Source organism: Tachysurus fulvidraco, chromosome 9, assembly GCF_022655615.1.
Source record: "Tachysurus fulvidraco isolate hzauxx_2018 chromosome 9, HZAU_PFXX_2.0, whole genome shotgun sequence".
NCBI lineage: Eukaryota > Metazoa > Chordata > Actinopteri > Siluriformes > Bagridae > Tachysurus > Tachysurus fulvidraco.
This window is the reverse complement of record NC_062526.1, coordinates 17,268,983-17,288,049: the sequence shown is the minus strand read 5'-3', so window position 1 is coordinate 17,288,049 and position 19,067 is coordinate 17,268,983. Positions and strand designations below refer to the sequence as shown.

The following is a 19,067-nucleotide window of genomic DNA, read 5'->3' as shown; positions in this document are numbered from 1 at the left end:
TAAAGCCTTAGGTGAGATTGTGTCACTGGTTGCTCTCATATGTTGAGCGTCACCTATTTTATTCCTGATACTTTAGATTTTATCAGTGAAGAATCTCATAAAGTCCACACTACTGAAATAGTGTGTTCAGATTTCTGATTTTTTGTTAAACTAGCCACTGTGCTAAATAAAAACCTGGGATTGTTCTGGTTATTTTCTATGAGTTTGCTCAGGTGCTCAGCCCTAGCAGCTTTTAGAGCCTGTCTGTAGCTGGACATACTGTCCTTATACGCAATTCTAAACACCTCTAATTTAGTTTTTCTCCATTTCCGTTCGAGGTTACGGGTCTCCCTCTTGAGTGTGTGAGTATGACTATTATACCATGGTGCAAGTGTTTTATCTCTAACCTTCTGTAATCTGACTGGGGCAACAGTGTCTAATGTGCTAGTGAATATAGCGTCTATGCTGTTAGTCATTGCATCTAGGTCGTTTGAGTTTGAGGGTACATTAAGAAGTCCAGACAGATCAGGCAGGTTATTTGTGAATCTGTCTTTGGTGGTCGAAATAATGGTTCTACCGAGTCGATAACGTGGTGAGACACAGTTAGTCTGTTCTACAGGTAGTGTGTACATTATAAGGTAATGGTCTGTGATGTCATCACTTTGAGGTATGATATCTATATCAGTGACTTCTATTCTGTGTGATATTATTAAATCTAGTGTGTGGTTACGTCGATGAGTTGCACTAGTGATGTTTTGTTTGAGCCCAAGTGAGTTTAGTAAGTCCATAAATGTGAGTCCTAAAGCGTCGTTTGTGTCGTCAACATGAATGTTAAAGTCTCCTACAATTAATGCTTTGTCAAAGTTAACTAATAGGTCTGATAGATGTTGAACCATGATATAACATATGTCATCTTTCCCAGGAGATGAATGTTTGACTAGTGTCCCTAGTGCCATCTTCAATTCATACATAGTTATTTCTGCATCCATAGCCTCACCAGGGTTGTTTCTTTTCTAGCTGATGATTTATTATAAACCCTCAGAGCGCCCCCTATAGACACAGTGCTGTATAAGAGACTGAATAAAAAAAAATCTACAAAGCCAAGAACCTTCACCAGTCATGTGATGAGTTAAGGACAAAACTTTAGTTTTTTTTGTTTAAACTTCTTGTTTATTGTTCACTCATCCTGGTCCTGAGTTTATCTCATGCTGGAAATAAAATTCATATTATTTCCATTTAGTATTTGTGTTTATTAGAAATGGAAGTGCGATATAACAAGTGCGTGTGTGTGTGTGTGTGTGTGTGTGTGTGTGTGTGAGAGAGAGAAGTGGTTTTATTTATTTATTTATTTATTTGTTTATTGAATTAACAAGAACTCAAGACTCAAGAAATGGATTAAAAACAATCAAAATTGCAATCATCAATAGTTAACATATATTATCTTTGGTACTGCCCATTTTTGTATTGTATTTATTATTATCTATCTAGTGTTTTAATTTGTTTTGTGTCTTTCATGTATTTAATTTTTGTACTTTTTAATTTATGATACTGTGTTGACCTGCCAAGGGACTGCAGATGAAAAAAAGCTCTTCAGCTAATTCTGGCACATTTACATTTTGAGTGTAAGCAAAAAAAAATGTTGATTGATGTGCATTGTCCCTTTCAAATAAATAAAGAAAAAAAAACATCAATTAACAAACTAGACAATAACAATATACAGATACAAAGTATGGTAGGGGAATTTACAACAAAATATTAAATATAGTACAGATTTTCAAAGTTTTCTGTGCCTTTTGCTTTAGAGACAGTCTTATAGAATCAACATAAAGTTCCATTTCTGTTTTAAATGATATGAAACAACATTTGTGAATGTGAAATTTTGCTAACAAAAGGATCAGATTTATTATGCAAATACTGTTGGTAGTATGGTCATCTCTTTGATTCTTCCGGGTGTGTGTTCAAGATGTGTGTGTGTTCACTGCTGTGTGTGTGCACTTTGAATGGGTCAAATGCAGAGAATGAATTCTGAGTATGGTTCACCATACTTAGCCGTATGTCACGTCACTTTCACTTTCAAAACACCAAAAAGCAAATTTTTTCCAAAATAAAGCAAAATTAACATCAATATTCTTAACAATAAAATCACAAACATTTTCCCAAAAGGGTTTTACAAGTGGGCAGTACCAAAGTTTCTAAGCTGTTATTACAAAATGTACAATTTGTGTCTATATCGCTTTTAAATTTCACAAGAAAATGTTTTGTTGGGTAGATCCTGTGAATAAGTTTAAATGAGACTTCCTTTATTTTATTTGTAATTAAATACTGATTTGGAAGTAGCCAAACCTTTTTCCAAACAATATCATCTGTAAACCGGTTCCAGAAAGAATGAACATAAGGCAAAGATACAATATCTCTTTGAAATAAAGTTCTTATACATCTATTGCAGGAGAAAGGACAAACATATCCTACCTTCATATGTATTAACAATATTAGGTACGGACCAAAGTTGAGTATTTACTCTCGATAAATATTTAAATAAAGTACAAATTTTAGGAGATATGGCATCAAAAACTTTAGCATAATCCTTTGGTGTTACAGGGATTTTGTAAAAAGCCGAAAACTCACCAAAAGTGAAAAGAAAACCATTTGAATTAAACAACTGATTTACCAGAATGATGCCATTCTTAAACCAATACTCAAGAAAAAGAGATTTACGCTTATACACAATGTCCTTATTATTCCAGATATAATACCTATGTGGTGAGAAATTGTGCTTGTAGATTAATGACCATGAAAGAAAAGCCTGGTGATGAAACTCAGCTAGTTTTACTGGTATTTTGTTAATATAATAATTGCAACTAAGGAAAAACTGAATGCCACCCAAGTTGGAGAAAATATGTGAGGGAATAAAATTCCAAATGGAGTTGGGATTTCTGATTATCTGTCTAAGCCAATTAACTTTAAATGTATTATTTAATGTTGCAAAATCCAAAAAATTTAGACCACCCTTTTCATAAGCATTCATAATAACAGTTTTCTTTATATAATGTGTTTTTCCAAATAAAGTTATACAACATACAGCCAATGCTGCATAAGTTAATCGAGAAATAGACTCTGCCTTGGTAATCAGAATTCGACCCCTTAACAAGAGATCCCTTATAAGCCAATGGTTTAAGATATTTTTAGTTTTTTCAATTATAGTATCAAAATTAATTGAACATCTTTTATGTTGATCTTTAGTGATTAACAATCCTAAATACTGAATTTCAGTTTTTATGGGAATATTAAGGTAAGAAGTCTCAGAACATTCCTTGATGGCCAAAAGCTCACATTTATTCAGATTCAGAAACACACCAGATGCCCTTGAGAACTCATCAACCAAATCTATAGCTACAGAAATCTGGCTTTCATCTTGAACGAAGAGTGTTGTTACATCGGCTAATTGAGTTCCTTTTAATTCTCTATCAATAATTTTAATGCCTTTCATCGGTCTTGAAATAATGTGAGTCGAGAGAAGCTGACTCACTAACAGAAAAAGATACGGTGATACAGGACATCCCTGCCTAATTCCTCTAGATACTCTGGGAGAAGTCTCGTTTGACAACCTAACAGAGCAGTTACTTTTTCATACAGGGTTTTGATCGCATTAGAAAAAAAATTCCCAAAACCAAATTTTTCAAGGGTGTCAAAAATGAAATCAAAGGCAACAGAGTCAAAGGCTTTATAAAAATCTAAAAATAAAAGCATTGTCATTAATCAACTCTGGATAATCTAAAATATCCAAAACTAGTCTAATATTATTTGAAATGTAATTATTTGATCATTGTTTAATAAACAAATAGGGCGCCAATTGTCAATAAAATATTTATCTTTTTTCGGTTTGGGAAATCAGTGTAATTAAGCCCTGTGTTAAAGTGGGTGGAAGACATTGTTTCTTAATACTTTCAACAAAAACCTCTAAAAGAAATTGTGCTAAATCTTCTGAAAACTGCTTATAAAACTCTGATGTCAGTCTGTCGGTGCCTGGTGACTTTGAATTGTTAAGGTGAGTAACTGCATCCATTAACTCACTGAGTGCAATAGGCTTGTCACACAATTCTCTTTGATTTTCATCAATAGATTTCATTTGCAATGAGTTCAGAAAGGCTTCAGCTGTCACCTGTGAGTAATTAGAAGTATATAATTTTTTTTATATAAGTCACTACAATACTTTGAGATCATTATATGATCGTCGATAATAATCCCATTAATGTTTAATTTAGATATGGTGTTATTCCCAATATTTCTCCTCTCTAAATTGAAAAATTATTGGGAGTTTTGTTCCCCTTCCTCGATCCATTTTCTTCTTGAACGAATAAAGGCACCTTTCGCCTTTCTCTTATACAATTCGTCTAATTCAGTCATCAACACCGTCATTTCTACTTTCTCCTCCTCTAAAATCAGATTTGGATGTTTCTGAGAACTCTGTTATTCTTGTTATTATTCTTGTTTCTTCTTCTCTCTTTTTTTGTGGCCATCAAAGAACCAAACTTTCTTACATATTTACCAATTTCATATTTTAAAATTTCCCAATTTGTACTAAAGGCATTCTCCTCTTTAGCTTTAATCCTAAAACTAGTAATCAAATTTTTAATCTTCTTTTGAACTTCATCATGAAGTAGAAATGTAACGTTATTGTTTTTCATATGGAGTTTAACATTAATAAAATGGCTTTATGATCTGATAAAAGAGTTGCTAAAATATCTACCTTTACCCCATCTTTTTGAAAGCTTTTAGAGATTAACCAACAATCTTTTCTAGACTGACTAGACTTAGGTAAACACTATATCATTAGGAAATTTCTCTCTCCAGATATCATTAAGGTCAAACTGGTGCATAAAGGTTTTTAAGGTATTGTCTGTTGACTTTGAAAGACCTGGTGGCCATTTCAATACTGCACAATCCTGAATAATATTAAAATCACCACCTATAATTATATAAGCTCTTGGATATTTTTCCAACGAACTTTTAAGTATGTTTTCTATAGCTATAAGAAGATTATCATTTTCTGGTTTCCTATTATACCCATACAAATTCGTAGCAATAATAAAAAAATTGTTATAGTTTGGTAGACAAATAAAATGTCCATCTGGATCATTGACCGATTGCAAAACTTGACCATTAAACCTATTCTTAAGTGTTATTACCCCAGTTGAACATTACGATCCATGGGAGAACCATAAGGAATTCCCCCACTGGGTAATCCAAAATTTAGCATCCTCTTTAACAGAATGAGCTTCTTGTATATAACAAAAATCAACCCTGAATTGTCTAGCAAAAAAAAACAGTGCTTTCCTTTTATTATTACAACGTAACCCCCTAGTGTTGAATGAAATAAAAGATAAATTAAACAGATTAACACAAGTGAACAATAGCAACTACAACAAGGAAAACTTTAACTAAGGAAGAATTAAAGCAGTTTAAGTCGAGATCAGCATCCATAATAATAACAAATTAGGGTAACTGAATTATACCTTCACTTTGAATGTGTTAGTGTCTTTAACCTCGTATTCCGAAGCATATTTTAAAAAAAAACACACGATGCAGCATATTTTCAAGGCTTGTGTAAATTAACCAGAAGTCTTTATGTAATTTCTGAGCCTTCAACGAACTCTCGGCCACCAACAAAGTAAGCCGACTTGACTTCCTCTCGTGCCTTTTTAATCAGTGGCCACAATTTTTGCCTCGATTCTCTATCCTCTTTCGACAAATCTTCAGTGAAGCGCAAGTGATGTCTTTGAAGGAATGGATTGTTTTTTTTGCAGCCTTCCACATTGTTTCCCTGTATCTTTGAACAACAAATTGAATGATAACCGCTCGTGGTCTTGACTCATTCGGGCATTAGTGCCCAGCCGATGCGCAACATCAATCACATCTGGCAACTTTTCCTTTTCCTGCGGTAACACTTCTTGGCAGATGCGGATCACTTCATCGAGAACATTCTCCCCCGCTGTCTCCGGGATACTGTGAAGTTCCAGGTTGCATCGTCTGCCATAACGCTCCAAATCAGAAACGCGATTCATGCAGGTCAAGGTAGACTGTTCACTTTTCTCTAAACGTCTTTCCATACGACCCATTTTTGCTTTAAGAGCCTTGATTTCTGCACATGTCGACTTCACCATCTCTTCCAGAGCATCACATCTGGTGTTAATAAGATTCGCCAGCCTATGTCATCCGAATTACAACTATTTTTACTGCTGGAAAATGTTGCTTTTTTAGCTACTGGTGGCTTGCTAGGAGTTGGAAGTGGAGGAAATTCTTCCTCATTTTCCATGTAGTTAGCCACTCCATCTTCGTAGTCGTGATAAGTGTTAGCCATTGTGCTTTCGTTGCTTGCTTCATTGCTTTGAGCATTTGATCGTTTTTGAGCAGATTTGGCTTTTTTTTTAAATCTTTGTAAAAAACAAAGTTGTTCCAAAGTACTGTACTGCTGCACCGAGTAAAAAAAAAAAATTCTGTAACACATTTACCCTAGTATAATTAACATTAATGCCGAGAGCTCAAAAATTTTCGAAAGAGCTCGAAAATCACACCGCCATCTTGTTCGGCTCCCATGATAAAGACACATTTCTTTCCATTATTTGCCAGGGTTACGTATGTATGTGTGGGCGGAGCTATCAATACAGGGGTGGGACCCATTTGGGTTAGGGACAGCCCACCTTTAATATAGGATCAGCTTTCCAGCGCTGTAGAGAACTGAAGGAGCGGGAAGTTGGCCACATATTCACAGATTCGAGTTTCCCGAGTCAATAACTCTTGAGCTAAACTCTTTTACTACACAAATAACACCTCTTTTCTAACGTAGTAATGTAGAGAGGCAGCTACAACCGCGTTTTGTGTAGTAACAGCATTTGGCTCAGGAGTTATTGACTCAGGAATCTCGAATCTGTGAATATGCGCAAATGCACACATGCGCACTGAACACTCTTGAATATTGACAAGACCCGCCCCTTTCAGCTTATTGGCTACACGTTTGTTTTGATTATTGTTTTGTTTGGTGGCCTAATGCAGTTTTCAGAAGCATTTCTCAAATATCGGAGACCCTACCTTTAAAACTTGTTTTCTCTAGACATACTTGTTTAACTGTGACACAACCTGAGTTGTGTGTGTAATAATAACTTTGTACACAAACTTTTGTAGAATCCTTTATACAGGAAGAGAAGCTTGGGAATTCAGGACAAGCTGAATTGAGCTGTAGTGAATATATACAGTACAGCATCTGATTCAGCCAGTTAGAATCAGGAGTCAAGTCATCATCAAGGAGAATGCCTACAAATCGTTAAGCTACATGATCTATACTGAACATCTGACATTTGAACAATATTACTGCACAAACTGAATAATTAAGTGATCATTTTGAGATCATTTAGAGATCACACACTTTAAATACATAATGATCATATAAGAGCTAGAGGCATCGCACAGGCATTAAACCTATACCACACAGAACTACACAGAAATCTTATGAAAAGGGGTTTAAATGTTTTCATCTTATTCAGATTTAAAAAAAAAAAAAATACAACACAGTAAAATATTCACAAAGGAAGAAAAAATCAATCACCTGCTGATGTCTGAGGAAAAATGCTGAAAAGAATGAGCAGAAGTCTCTTTAGGACAGGACTGAGGTCCATTTTCTTAGGATTAGAAGATTTCCACATCACTAGAGTATTCCTTTAAAGACATAGTTAGTTTCCACACGTATATATTCTGCACCAATGATCAGGATCAAATACCTTGTTGTTCCTCTGTTTTTCACTCACTGCTTCTGATTTATGACCCTACATCTCTACAGCAAATTCACCTGGTCTCTTCACCTCAAGTAAAATATGCTTGTAATTCTTCCTTTAGGATATTTTTAGCTGATGTTCACCACAGTTAGCTTTCCTGTCTGTAACAAAGCTACAGAAGATGTATCTCAGGTGAATGTGGCTTGTATTAAACTGAGCCTCTGAAACAGAAAGCTGAACTTGATAAAGAGCAGACAATAAAACACAAGCACACTGAAGTCATGCAAACTGACTGGTTTGGTGAGGAAACTTTAGATTTGCACATACAATACAGCTTTCATCACACAAAGCAACCAGAGTCTAGTGATGACTGTGGAGGCTGAGGAGAAAATTACAAGTAATGTAACGTGTAGGTCATGTGTCAAAATCTTACTTAATTACAAACTGGAAACATCCAGAAAGACAATTAAAAAGTAAAATGTTTTTAATTGATCAAATTTTTAATTGATCAAATAAGATCAAATGTGTTAAAGATTATATTTGTTCTCTGGTATTTTGCATGAAAACATCATTTAGTCTTTTTCAAATTTGAAATGTGTCTCATTATTTAGAATTGGACTAGTGTTCTAGCGTGTTATGTTAGCTACTGGATGCTAATCTAACCAAACATTAGTGTGATATTTATTTTTGTATGGTTATTTTGTCTGTTGAGGTAATTTTGTTACTGGGATTTGGCGCGGTGACATATGTGTACATATGTGCAGGTCGAGCATGCGCAGGAAGGTGTGTAATAAGTTATAACAGTGTCAAGCTGACAAATAAAAGTAAGAAATGTTTCCTATTTTCTTGTATGCCTGCATTATTCTGACAGACCTATTTACAAGAGATTGGAGATTATTCTGAGAGCTTTCATTTCAGTGGGTATGGATGATGCACATGGCGATGGGTGGGGCATCACGGCGGTGTGCTCACGATTCAAGACTTCGGTAATGCACAACGTTTACTTTTCTTGTCCTTGAGTATTTCGCAGCAGCATCAGATTACAGATGTAATCAACATGAATTGAACCGAATGGATTTGAAACAGACGAGTAGAACGGTAATCCTAGTGTGATTTATTGGATTATTCGGGACATCTTGTCACCATACGATACAGTGGGACTTAACTGTTTTGTAACACAAATGAAGCCGAGTCAGCTCACAATTTGCCTGGCACGGGGTTCATCTTTTTTGGGGGGATAGGAAAGTCTTTTGATTTTGATAAAGGAAGTTTATCTAAGTTTTTACCACCTTTCTTTGGTGGTACTGCTTTTTAGAATTTTGGAATTGAACCTTACCTGCAGCTTTGCATACATGAAGAAGGTGTGGGCACATTGAATGCGCCTCTTACACTTGCTCTTCAGATTAAGCAGGCCCAACAGGCCAGCAAGGTACTGCTGCTTTCTAACTCACTACAGTGGACATCTTCAACAGCATGAAGCATTGACTGGATCTACCATCAATGTTCTTCCACAGGATGTACCTACCTCTCCCTGTAATACGATGTCCACAATACTTCCTGCGGTTCACTCAGCTTCATAAGGGGACTTCGTTACATTTCAACAGACCCTGGAAACCTTGTCAGAGAGAGTGGATCAACAGACAGAGGTATGCCAAAGCCACACTTCCACACATCATCAAGGGCACAGCCTTTGGCACAACCATGTTGAGTGGTTACCATGGACTTGAATGTGTGGACACAGTAACCTTTTTAGTCATGGATCAGTTTTTCATCCCAGTTCTCCTGATGAGGATCACTGTGGCACCAAACTGACAGACATTCATTAGACACAAACCTGACCAGAGGACACAAGAGGGCAAGTGATTACATTTTATAAGTGGCTACAGTTAAAAATTACAATTCACAAAAAATAATAAAAGATACATGCATTTATTCAGTGTTCAGCATTTCAAAAGTACATTTTGTTTTAATCAGAAAGGGAACTTCGTGCAGAAACATGTGTGTAAGAGTTCCTCATCTATTTGTAGGACACGTCTCCTAGAAAGGAAACAAAGACGTCACTGACTTCACTGACACTGACTCTTACTCGTTCATAGACAGGACTTTAAAAGCTGCATTAATCTAATGTAGAATCTGTACAATAGTGTTAGTGATGAAGTCACTTACAGGCGTTGGAGCTGAGCGGAACGTGTTTGAACAAGTCTAAAAGAAATTAAAAACAAAGCAAAGAGACAGTCAACTCATTTAGTCATCATTCCTCCACATCAGAGAATTACAGGATTAGACAGGAATGGAAGGAAATGAGTTCAAAAGCTAAATACACTGTGTTTACTGATTTATATAAAACACGTTTTATTGTAGAATGACAAGCTGTGGAACAGTGGATTCTGTTCACAGTTTTTTTAACGTTTCAGTTTTGTGATGAATTTCTCACCAGACATCTTCCTCTTCTTCCAGATGAGAAATCCTGCAACACTGGCAACTAGAACCACAACTACACCAATAATGATAGCAATCTTCAATCCACGTGATAATCCACCCAAAACTTCCTCATATTCTTCAGGTCCATACCCTGTAATAACAGCACATATACTTTTCATTAACTGTATCATTAAATCACCTTCACTCTGTGTACAATGTACAGTATAGTTTGATAGGAAACAGTTTTTACCACAATAAAACACGTATTCACGCTCGATTATGTTCACGATTATGTCCTTCTCCAAGCTGCTGTGCTGAATCACACAGGTGTAGTTGTGTTCGTCTAGCTCCTCAGCTGGGACTTTCAGAATGCTTCTCTTCTGGAAGCTTCCATCCTGGTTGGGTAATGTCTCTCTGAGCTCCACGTCCTCATGCACGTCCTCTCCGTCCTTCCTCCAGGAGATCATCACTGCTTTGGGAAAGAAACCTGTAGCGTGACACACCACCTCTGGTGAAAAATAGTCGTCCTGGAACACTGATGCCTCAGGACGAACTGCAGAGAGACACAAAAACAGAAATATTAAAACTCTGTCAGATTTATTCATATTTTTTCATGAGTCATTTTTCCTCCAGAGTGTACGATTGAATTATTTGTGAACAAAATTATTTTGGCTCCTAAGGACTAATTTCTGATAAAGGTAAAGTTCAGTTTGTTATAATATAGCTAAATGTAGAGTTAAGTAGAAATACTCTTACATATAGATGGATAAATATCAATGTGTGTGTTACAATAACAGATCACATGCTTTACCTTTCCTCTCAAGAGTCTCTCTGCCATAAGACACAAACTTCTTTAACCAGCTGATACACTCGTTCTCCAGGTAGTTTTTCTGGTCCACAGTAAAACCAGTATCATTATTAAACTGGTTCCTGATGATCTCAGCTTGTGGTTTAGCTGCAGTCCAGGTTCCAGTTTTCAGATCCAGACTGATGAAATCTTCGCCATCATAACCGAACTGATCGAATCCTCTGACAGTGCCGTCATCATGGAGCTCACAGCTGTACATCCTCTGGAGTGTGTGAAATCCTGCACACACACACAAACTCAATATATAAGATAATATAGATATAAGCATGTTATTAGTGATGTTTCACAGTAAAAGCTCTGAATGTCTTCATTCTTACCTTCAGTGTGATTAAAGTCTTTCATTACTGTAACCAGGAGCTGATGGACTTTCTCCTGATTACTCTGTATGTCCTGTGTCTCTCTGTTCCAGTAATCTGGACTATCAGTGCTGATATTCTGTATCCACTCTGTCTTTGGGATCATCTTCCTCATGTTACTGTCATAGGACACAAACTGTTCTCCATCCACCAGACCAACAGCAGTGAACTCTGGGAAATGTATTCCTGGTGTGAGTGCAGTGTAGCTGTACTGCAGAGAGTGTGTGGCTGTAAAATAAACAGTTTTGATGTACACCATAACTTACATCACGCTCCAGAAAAAGTGATCTCAATCTCTCACACCTATAGATGGTGCCATTAAGTAACACCAAAACATCTTTAATGGAGAATAAGACAATTCTACAAATAAACAATTCCAGGTTAGTTAAATAAAGTATGATTAGTGATGATCTGATTACTATCATTACTGAATACTGGCAGCGATATTTAAATCAGTCCAAAATGCCATCATATGACTTGGTGTAAATCTAGCAACCCTAAAACGTAAACCTGTTATTTAATCTGATAATATATCAAAATAACCAAATAGCCACTCAATGAGACTGACTAATGATAATGATATACATGTAACCTGTTAAATTTCTCTTACAAATCGATTTTAGAATTGAACTACGAGGAAAATGAGATTGTGTCATTTGGTTCAAATGTAGCTCATGAAAAGGAAGTGATGATCAGTGTTGTGCAATCTAAAACTAAGCAAAGGGGGAAGTGTAGCGCACACACACACACACACACACACACACACACACACACACACACACACACACACACACACACACACACACACACACACACACACACACACACACAAACACCCCTTCCGTTGGTGCAAACAAATTTTGCAATAACAACCACTCTGGATAAGGATATATTTGCTGTAAATATACAGCAATACCTAATGCTAAATCTTTGTCATACATCTTAGATGAGGACACATACACAGCTGTTAGTCCATCACTCAGACCCAGAGCTTACCCTTTACTCTCAGGAGTCACTACTCTAAGACACTCTAACAGTGGCACAGTGCAAATGTGTGTCTCTATACGCTGCTTCACACTAAGATAAAACAACAGAAATATGTGACGACGTCTCTGTTGAACTTTAGCACTAGATTTATGTCTGACTCCAGGCCATGCTGTTAGAGAAAACTAATCTACTTCAGGCTGTAACAGTGACTCTGTTTCATCATCACACCTTTATAGAATTATTCTGATTATATAACATCATGAGCTGAAGTGTGTTACTTCTTCTGTCTGTAATGATCACATGAACACAATACAGCAGTTATTCACTATATTAAATCGCTCTCACCTGCAGATGCCTGAGGAAAAGTCATCATGAGGAAGATCAGGACTTGCACAAGGACACAACTGTGCTCCATTCCTGCAGAGATTACACACAATTCACCTGGAGAAAATACGAATAATAAATGAGATAAACATGTTTATAGCACTGAGCTTCTATGTGCTCCAACTTAATCAACATAATAATTCTTTTTTGTTTGAGAGAGTTACTGATGTCCTCTTCTTGAATGAGCTTAATGACTTTTATGCTCACTTTGAGAGAGACAACAGAGAACCTGCCACCAAGCTCAAACCCTCAGCTGACCACCCTCCAATCATACTCTCCTCCACTGATGTCTGCAACGCACTGAGCCAGATCAGCGCACACAAAGCCGCTGGACAAGACAACATCCCTGGATGTGCTGAGCAGCACTCTGGGGCCTTACAGACATCTTCAACCCGTCACTTGCTTTAAATGCACTTCCATTGTGCCAGGGACAAAACACTCTAGCCCAACGTGTCCAAACGACTACCGCCCTGTAGCACTGACTCCCATTGTCAGAAAGTGCTTTGAGTGGCTGGTCCTGGCACACCTGAAGGACTCTCTGCCATCCACATTGGACTCTCACCAGTTTGCCTACCGCAGCAATTGGAGCACAAATGATGCAGTTTCCATGGCGCTGCACTCTGTGCTCACACACTTGGACAACAAGAACACGTATGCCCGTATTCTGTTTGTTGACTTCAGCTCTGCATTTAACACCATCATTCCATCCAAGTTAATAGCCAAATTAGCAGATCTGGGCATTAACACTACTATTTGCAACTGTATTATGGACTTTCTGACCAACAGACCCCAGCAGGTTTGATCAGGCTCCATCTGCTCCAACACCCTCACACTCAACACTGGTGTATCACAGGGCTGTGTGCTGAGCCCCTTCCTCTACTCCCTCTTGACCTCCGACTGCAGGCCTGTGTATGGATCTAACTCCATCATCAAGTTTTCAGATGACGATACAGTGATCGGTCTCATCACCAACAATGATGAGACTGCCTACAGGGAGGAGATCCAGCACCTAGCCAAATGGTGCAGTGACAATAACTTGCTCCTTAACACCTCCAAAACAAAGGAGCTCATTGTGGACTTCAGGAAATAGACAGGAGGCACACATGACAACATCCACATCAATGGGATACTGTTGAGCGTGTTTCCAGTTTCATGTTCCTGGGGATCCACATCTCGACAGACCTGTCCTGGACTACCAACACGTCCAGCCTTGTCAAGAAGGCTCACCAGCGCCTCTTTTTCCTTAGGACACTAAAGAAAAATCAGCTTTAATCAGATATCCTGGTGAACTTCTCAATAGAAAGCATCCTGACCAGCTGTGTTACAGTCTGGTATGGAAGCTGCTCTGTTGCAGAGCGCAGGGCATTGCAGCGGGTGGTGAAAACTGCCCAGCGCATCACAGGGACTCCACTTGCAGCCATGGAGGACATCCAGAAGAAACACTGTCTGCGTCGAGCTCGCAGCATTCTTAAGGACTCCTCTCATCCCGCCCATAGACTGTTTTCTCTTCTGCCCTCCAGCAGGTATTTGAGGTGCCTCCGGAACAAGACCAGCCGACTAAAGAACAGCTTTTTTCCTAGAGCTGTCTCTTTACTCTGCCCCTCACTGATCCTACTGTCCTACATACATTGTTACACTTGTACATTTGCTCATTTATCACCCCATTATTTGTTATTGCACTAATGGACTGTTTACACAAAACTATGCTCATTTTCACACTTGCTCTTTTTTTTTGCATTGCTTCCCACCATTGCCTTACCATTGTACATATGCTCCTGTATATTTTTGTTTTTGTTTATAGTAATAACAAGATATTTTGTTTATAGCAAATACCCTTCTGTTAATTTCAGTTTATAGTAATAACCATATGTATATTTGTTCATAGTACATATATATTCATCTGTATATTATATTCATAGTATATATATATATTTATTTATCTGTATATTATATTCATAGTACATATATATTTATCTGATTATTATATTCATAGTACATATATATTTATCTGTATATTATATTCACAGTACATATATATTTATCTGTATATTATATTCATAGTACATACACATATGTAAATTACTGTTTATAGGTTTAGCCATATATTTTGTTACTGCACATAACCTTCTGTAAATTTCAGTAAATCTGTATATTATGTTCGTGGTACACACACATGTAAAATTACTTGCTTTTTGCCACGTTATTTAACTTATTTAACTGTTGTAAACACTGTATATCCTGCACTTGCTGCTATTGCACTCTGGTTAGACCTAAACTGCATTTTGTAGCCTTGTACTTGTACATGTGTAATGACAATAAAGTTTAATCTAATCTAAGCATTTGTCACTGTATTTGTAAATGAAAAGGGTTTTATTTAATTTGGTTTTTCATATTATTCAAATTAGCAAAAATATATAAATCTACAGCAATGTGCTACATACAGTCTTAGACTCAAAATTAAAGACATATTACCAAGGCTCTCAAGTTTTGAAGACAAGCGTGACATCTTTTTTCTTTTTTTGTTTGGCTGATAAGTGTCAGGCTCGACTAAGCGGTGCGGACTGATACTTTTCGGGCGCTGTGGCATATTAAATATATGATAAATAGTCAAAAAGTTTTTCTGCGTGAGAAATACGATGTGTGGCGGAAAAGCAATAATAAATGTTAGAATAAACATAATTAGATCTGATCTTTCCCTGTTTACTTTTATTCTATCAAGCAGTTATAAAGTTATTTGATAATTGAGGTCTTCAGTATTTTGTCTAATATAATTACATTAAAATAAATCATGCTCGTTAAAGAAACGTTCAAAAACAAATAAGCTTTTTCCCTTTGTTCTTCTTCTGCTTTATTCTGTTTTCTCAGCTTCATGGTCAATGTGATATGTGAAGAAAGAGTTTAAAGCAAGTAATTACCTTTAAATGACAGAGTGAACCGCAGACGCAGTGTTTGGTTTGCAGGTTGTTTCTTTTCCTGCTGATGATTCATTATAAACCCTCAGAGCGCCCCCTATAGACACAGTGTTGTATAAGATAATAAAAAAATCTACAAAGCCAAGAACCTTCACCAGTCATGTGATCAGTTAAGGACAAAAGTTGTTTAAACTTCTTGTTTATTGTTCACTTTCATCCTGGTCATGAGTTTACCACATGCTGGAAATAAAATTAATCTTATTTACATTTAGTATTTGTGTTTATTAGAAGTGGATGAAGGAAGTGCTACATAACAAGACTAAAAAAAGTGCGTGTGTGTGTGTGTGTGTGTGTGTGTGTGTGTGTGTGTGTGTGTGTGTGTGTGTGTGTGTGTGTGTGTGTGTGTGTGTGTGTGTGTGTGTGTGTGTGTGTGTGAGAGAGAGAGAGAGAGAGAGAGAGAGAGAGAGAGAGAGAGAGAGAGAGAGAGAGAGAGAGAGAGATGTGTGTTGAGCATTTGGTCTTCGATTATGACGTCACTATGAACTCATTTTCTGTCTTCAGGTAGCAGAAATTTTTTTACAGGTTTCACTTATTAACTCATCTTGATCACTGGAGGTTTGTGGGATACAGTGGTGCAGAGAACAGTAATTTGTCTTATAAGCTATATATAAGACTAGTTGCTGAAATGAATTTTCTTTATGGTAATTCATTTTTGTGCTTATTTCATTTTCTTTCCACATTTCACTTTCTCTGTCGAAAGGAATCCCCCCCCCCCCGTCATGCTGACCTGTGATAAAAGTGTTCTTGTTTTCTTGTTTTTGTAAAAGACAAAATTCGTAAAGCAATGCACACATCCGGTTCCAAAAATTGGGTTCATGCATTACCCCTTGTGCTAGCACATATGAGAATGACCGCACAAGTGGCTTTGAATCACCTGTCTCCCTATGAGCTCGTGATGGGGAGACCATTTCCCCAACCTTGGCGAAGAGGCAAACAGGCATTGGGAACGGGGGACCTTGATGTACACCTCAGCGACTACTCTGCAGGGTTAATTCAGAAGCTCAACGAGTATTGGGCGTGGGTAAATTCAAAACAACCCCAAATTCCAATTGGCAATACTCACCCTTTTAAGGTGGGAGGTCGTGTCTTGGTCAGAAATTTGGGAAAATTAGGCACGCCTTTGGGTGAGATCCCGTATAGTGGACCTGCAGAAATAGTCGCTGTGACTCGCACTGCTGTGTTAACTGATCTTTTTCCACAGTGGATCCACGCCTCCCGCCTTCCGAGCTCAGGTGTCGTCACCTGAGCTCCAGGTGACGACACACATCTCAGGCTGACATCATTGAGCGAAACGGCGTGGTGACCCCGCAGACTCTCCTCTGCCGCCTGTTCGGACATCTGCCACGGTGCAAACGGTACACGAGGAAGCTGTTGGGGACAGAAAGACAACCTCTTCTTGGACCTGGAAACACAGCCAGTGACCAGTATGGCTGTTCTACTTTTACTACTGCTCGTTGCGCTTGGGACAGGGATTCCCATCCAAGCTCATCCACACGATAATACCTTCTGCCAGTTCGCGAATTGGATGACAAGAAATAGTGTTTGCATTTGTAATTATACTTCATTATTATTCAGAATAAAAGAGGGGATTGCTGAAATGAATTTTCTTTATGGTAATTAATTTTTGTGCTTATTTCATTTTCTTTCCACATTTCACTTTCTCTGTCGAAAGGAAGCCCCCCCAACCCCCGGTCATGACCTGTGATAAGTGTGTTCTTGTTTTCTTGTTTTTGTACCCTCTGTTTCTGCAAACATAAGCAGGATGGTAAGGCTTGCTGATAACGTAACCATAATCTTAAGGGAATAGAAAACGAGGAAATTTCTGTCATGTAAAAATTTATTTTTGTGTTATATGTTATATGTCATCTTCACCTCTTCTGATTTAATGTTCTTGATTTGAGTCTATCATGTTCTTTTAGTGGTCTTGACAGGATGAAGAAGACAAGATAGGTTGATTTGCTTGTGAGATTACTCGCAGGACACTCAGTTTCTCTTTGCTCATGTACAGGCTTTCTGACCTTCAATGCTTGGATAAGCGTTGTGAGGAAGCAGCATTCTGGCATACCCCTATCTATGTTGAAAAACTTAGCCCCCGCCTTATCTCATACACCATAGCTTACTGTATTTCATTGCGTATATATTCTGTTCTGTAGCTCAGTTCTTTGAGCAGCTGTTTGGAATAAACCAGATTTGATTTCACTCGTGTGGTTTGTTCTCTCAGTGCTCCGGAGCGCTCCTATTGTTTGCAGAGGTAAAGAGACGCGGACAAGTGCGAGGAGGAATCTTTCTTACACTAGTATAGGACTGTGGTTATAACTGAACAGACAAAAATGAATTGAAATATTTCTTAAAGTCTTAAAACAGTGAACTGATGCAATTTTACAAAGTCTGCACTCGATATAACAAGCAGCTCTCTTTTTCTTTCTCTCTCTCCATTATTTAATGTTAAAAAAATAATCACTGATGACTATCAGTGATGACTAAAAAGCTAACAAGAGAAATTTTCAAAACCTCCTAGATAAAGTAAAGTTAATTAAAACTATCAGGAGACAGGTAAAAAGCTCTCAGTGCAGTCTAATGCAGTGGTCCCCAACCCCCGGGCCGCGGACCGGTACGGGTCCGTGGACCAAATGGTACCGGGCCGCCCAAGGAACATTAAATTATTTCCATTTTATTTACTGTGGTGTATTTCTCTCGGGTTTGTGCTACTTTCCATGGACGAGAGGTTAACCGGGAGCTGAGAGAAGTCACCTAAAGCCGCACCAATGTCTTGCATGCTCAAAATATCATGATATCGGGCCCGGTTTAGGTGAAGTCAGCGGCTGCAAGCGGCAGTGGCGTTGTAGCTTTGGTGAACAGAAGGTGTGTATCGCTCTTCTCTCTGTTCACCTGTACTTTCTCATGTTTAACAGTGCTTGGTTTTCTGCAGTGACGGCAACCAAAACAAAACAACGGAATAAACTGGACATAAGCAACACACTTCGGGTGTCATTGTCTCCTATTACCCCAGATTAAACCGTCTAGTTGCAAAGAAACAATCTCAGGGTTCTCATTGATTTTGCGTTATAGTGAGTTAAAAAGGCATGTTTAAATTAAAATAATTTAATTGTATAGCCGCCACACCCCACCCCCAGCGGGCCGCGGTAAAATGATCAAACATTGACCGGTCCACGGCGAAAAAAAGGTTGGGGACCACTGGTCTAATGCATTTCTGTGATTTCCAGATAACTCACAGGTCGTGTGTGATGTAAAATGGAAGAAAATGGAGAATGATTAGATCACTACAAACAATAGAATTCATTATAACAGACTTTATAACAAAATGATATACATG

At 37.8% G+C, this 19,067-nt stretch overlaps 3 protein-coding genes across 6 annotated transcripts in view; 1 reads left to right on the top strand and 2 right to left on the bottom strand.

The window, feature by feature from the left end:
* Nucleotides 1–19,067, bottom strand: part of LOC113638654 (BOLA class I histocompatibility antigen, alpha chain BL3-7-like) — a 209,529-nt gene that overhangs the window by 10,240 nt on the left and 180,222 nt on the right. The gene's annotated exons all lie outside the window — the stretch shown is intronic.
* The window catches only part of LOC113647473 (BOLA class I histocompatibility antigen, alpha chain BL3-7-like), a 189,315-nt gene that overhangs the window by 111,650 nt on the left and 58,598 nt on the right, over nt 1–19,067 (top strand). The gene's annotated exons all lie outside the window — the stretch shown is intronic.
* The window catches only part of LOC113647467 (H-2 class I histocompatibility antigen, Q9 alpha chain-like), a 35,786-nt gene continuing 26,319 nt past the window's right edge, over nt 9,601–19,067 (bottom strand). Inside the window, exons 1-8 of one of the 4 annotated variants that reach the window (XM_027154194.2) lie at nt 15,677–15,804; nt 12,723–12,818; nt 11,352–11,618; nt 10,978–11,253; nt 10,417–10,719; nt 10,180–10,317; nt 9,912–9,947; nt 9,601–9,782 (exon numbers count right to left, since the gene is read on the bottom strand). In XM_027154194.2, the coding sequence (XP_027009995.2) occupies nt 9,781–9,782; nt 9,912–9,947; nt 10,180–10,317; nt 10,417–10,719; nt 10,978–11,253; nt 11,352–11,618; nt 12,723–12,818; nt 15,677–15,749 (1,191 nt within the window). In that variant the 5' untranslated portion in view covers nt 15,750–15,804 and the 3' untranslated portion in view covers nt 9,601–9,780. Of the gene's footprint in view, nt 9,783–9,911; nt 9,948–10,179; nt 10,318–10,416; nt 10,720–10,977; nt 11,254–11,351; nt 11,619–12,722; nt 12,819–15,676; nt 15,805–19,067 lie in introns of those variants that run through there. The other 3 variants (XM_027154195.2, XM_047818575.1, XM_027154196.2) reach the window with 3 other exon arrangements.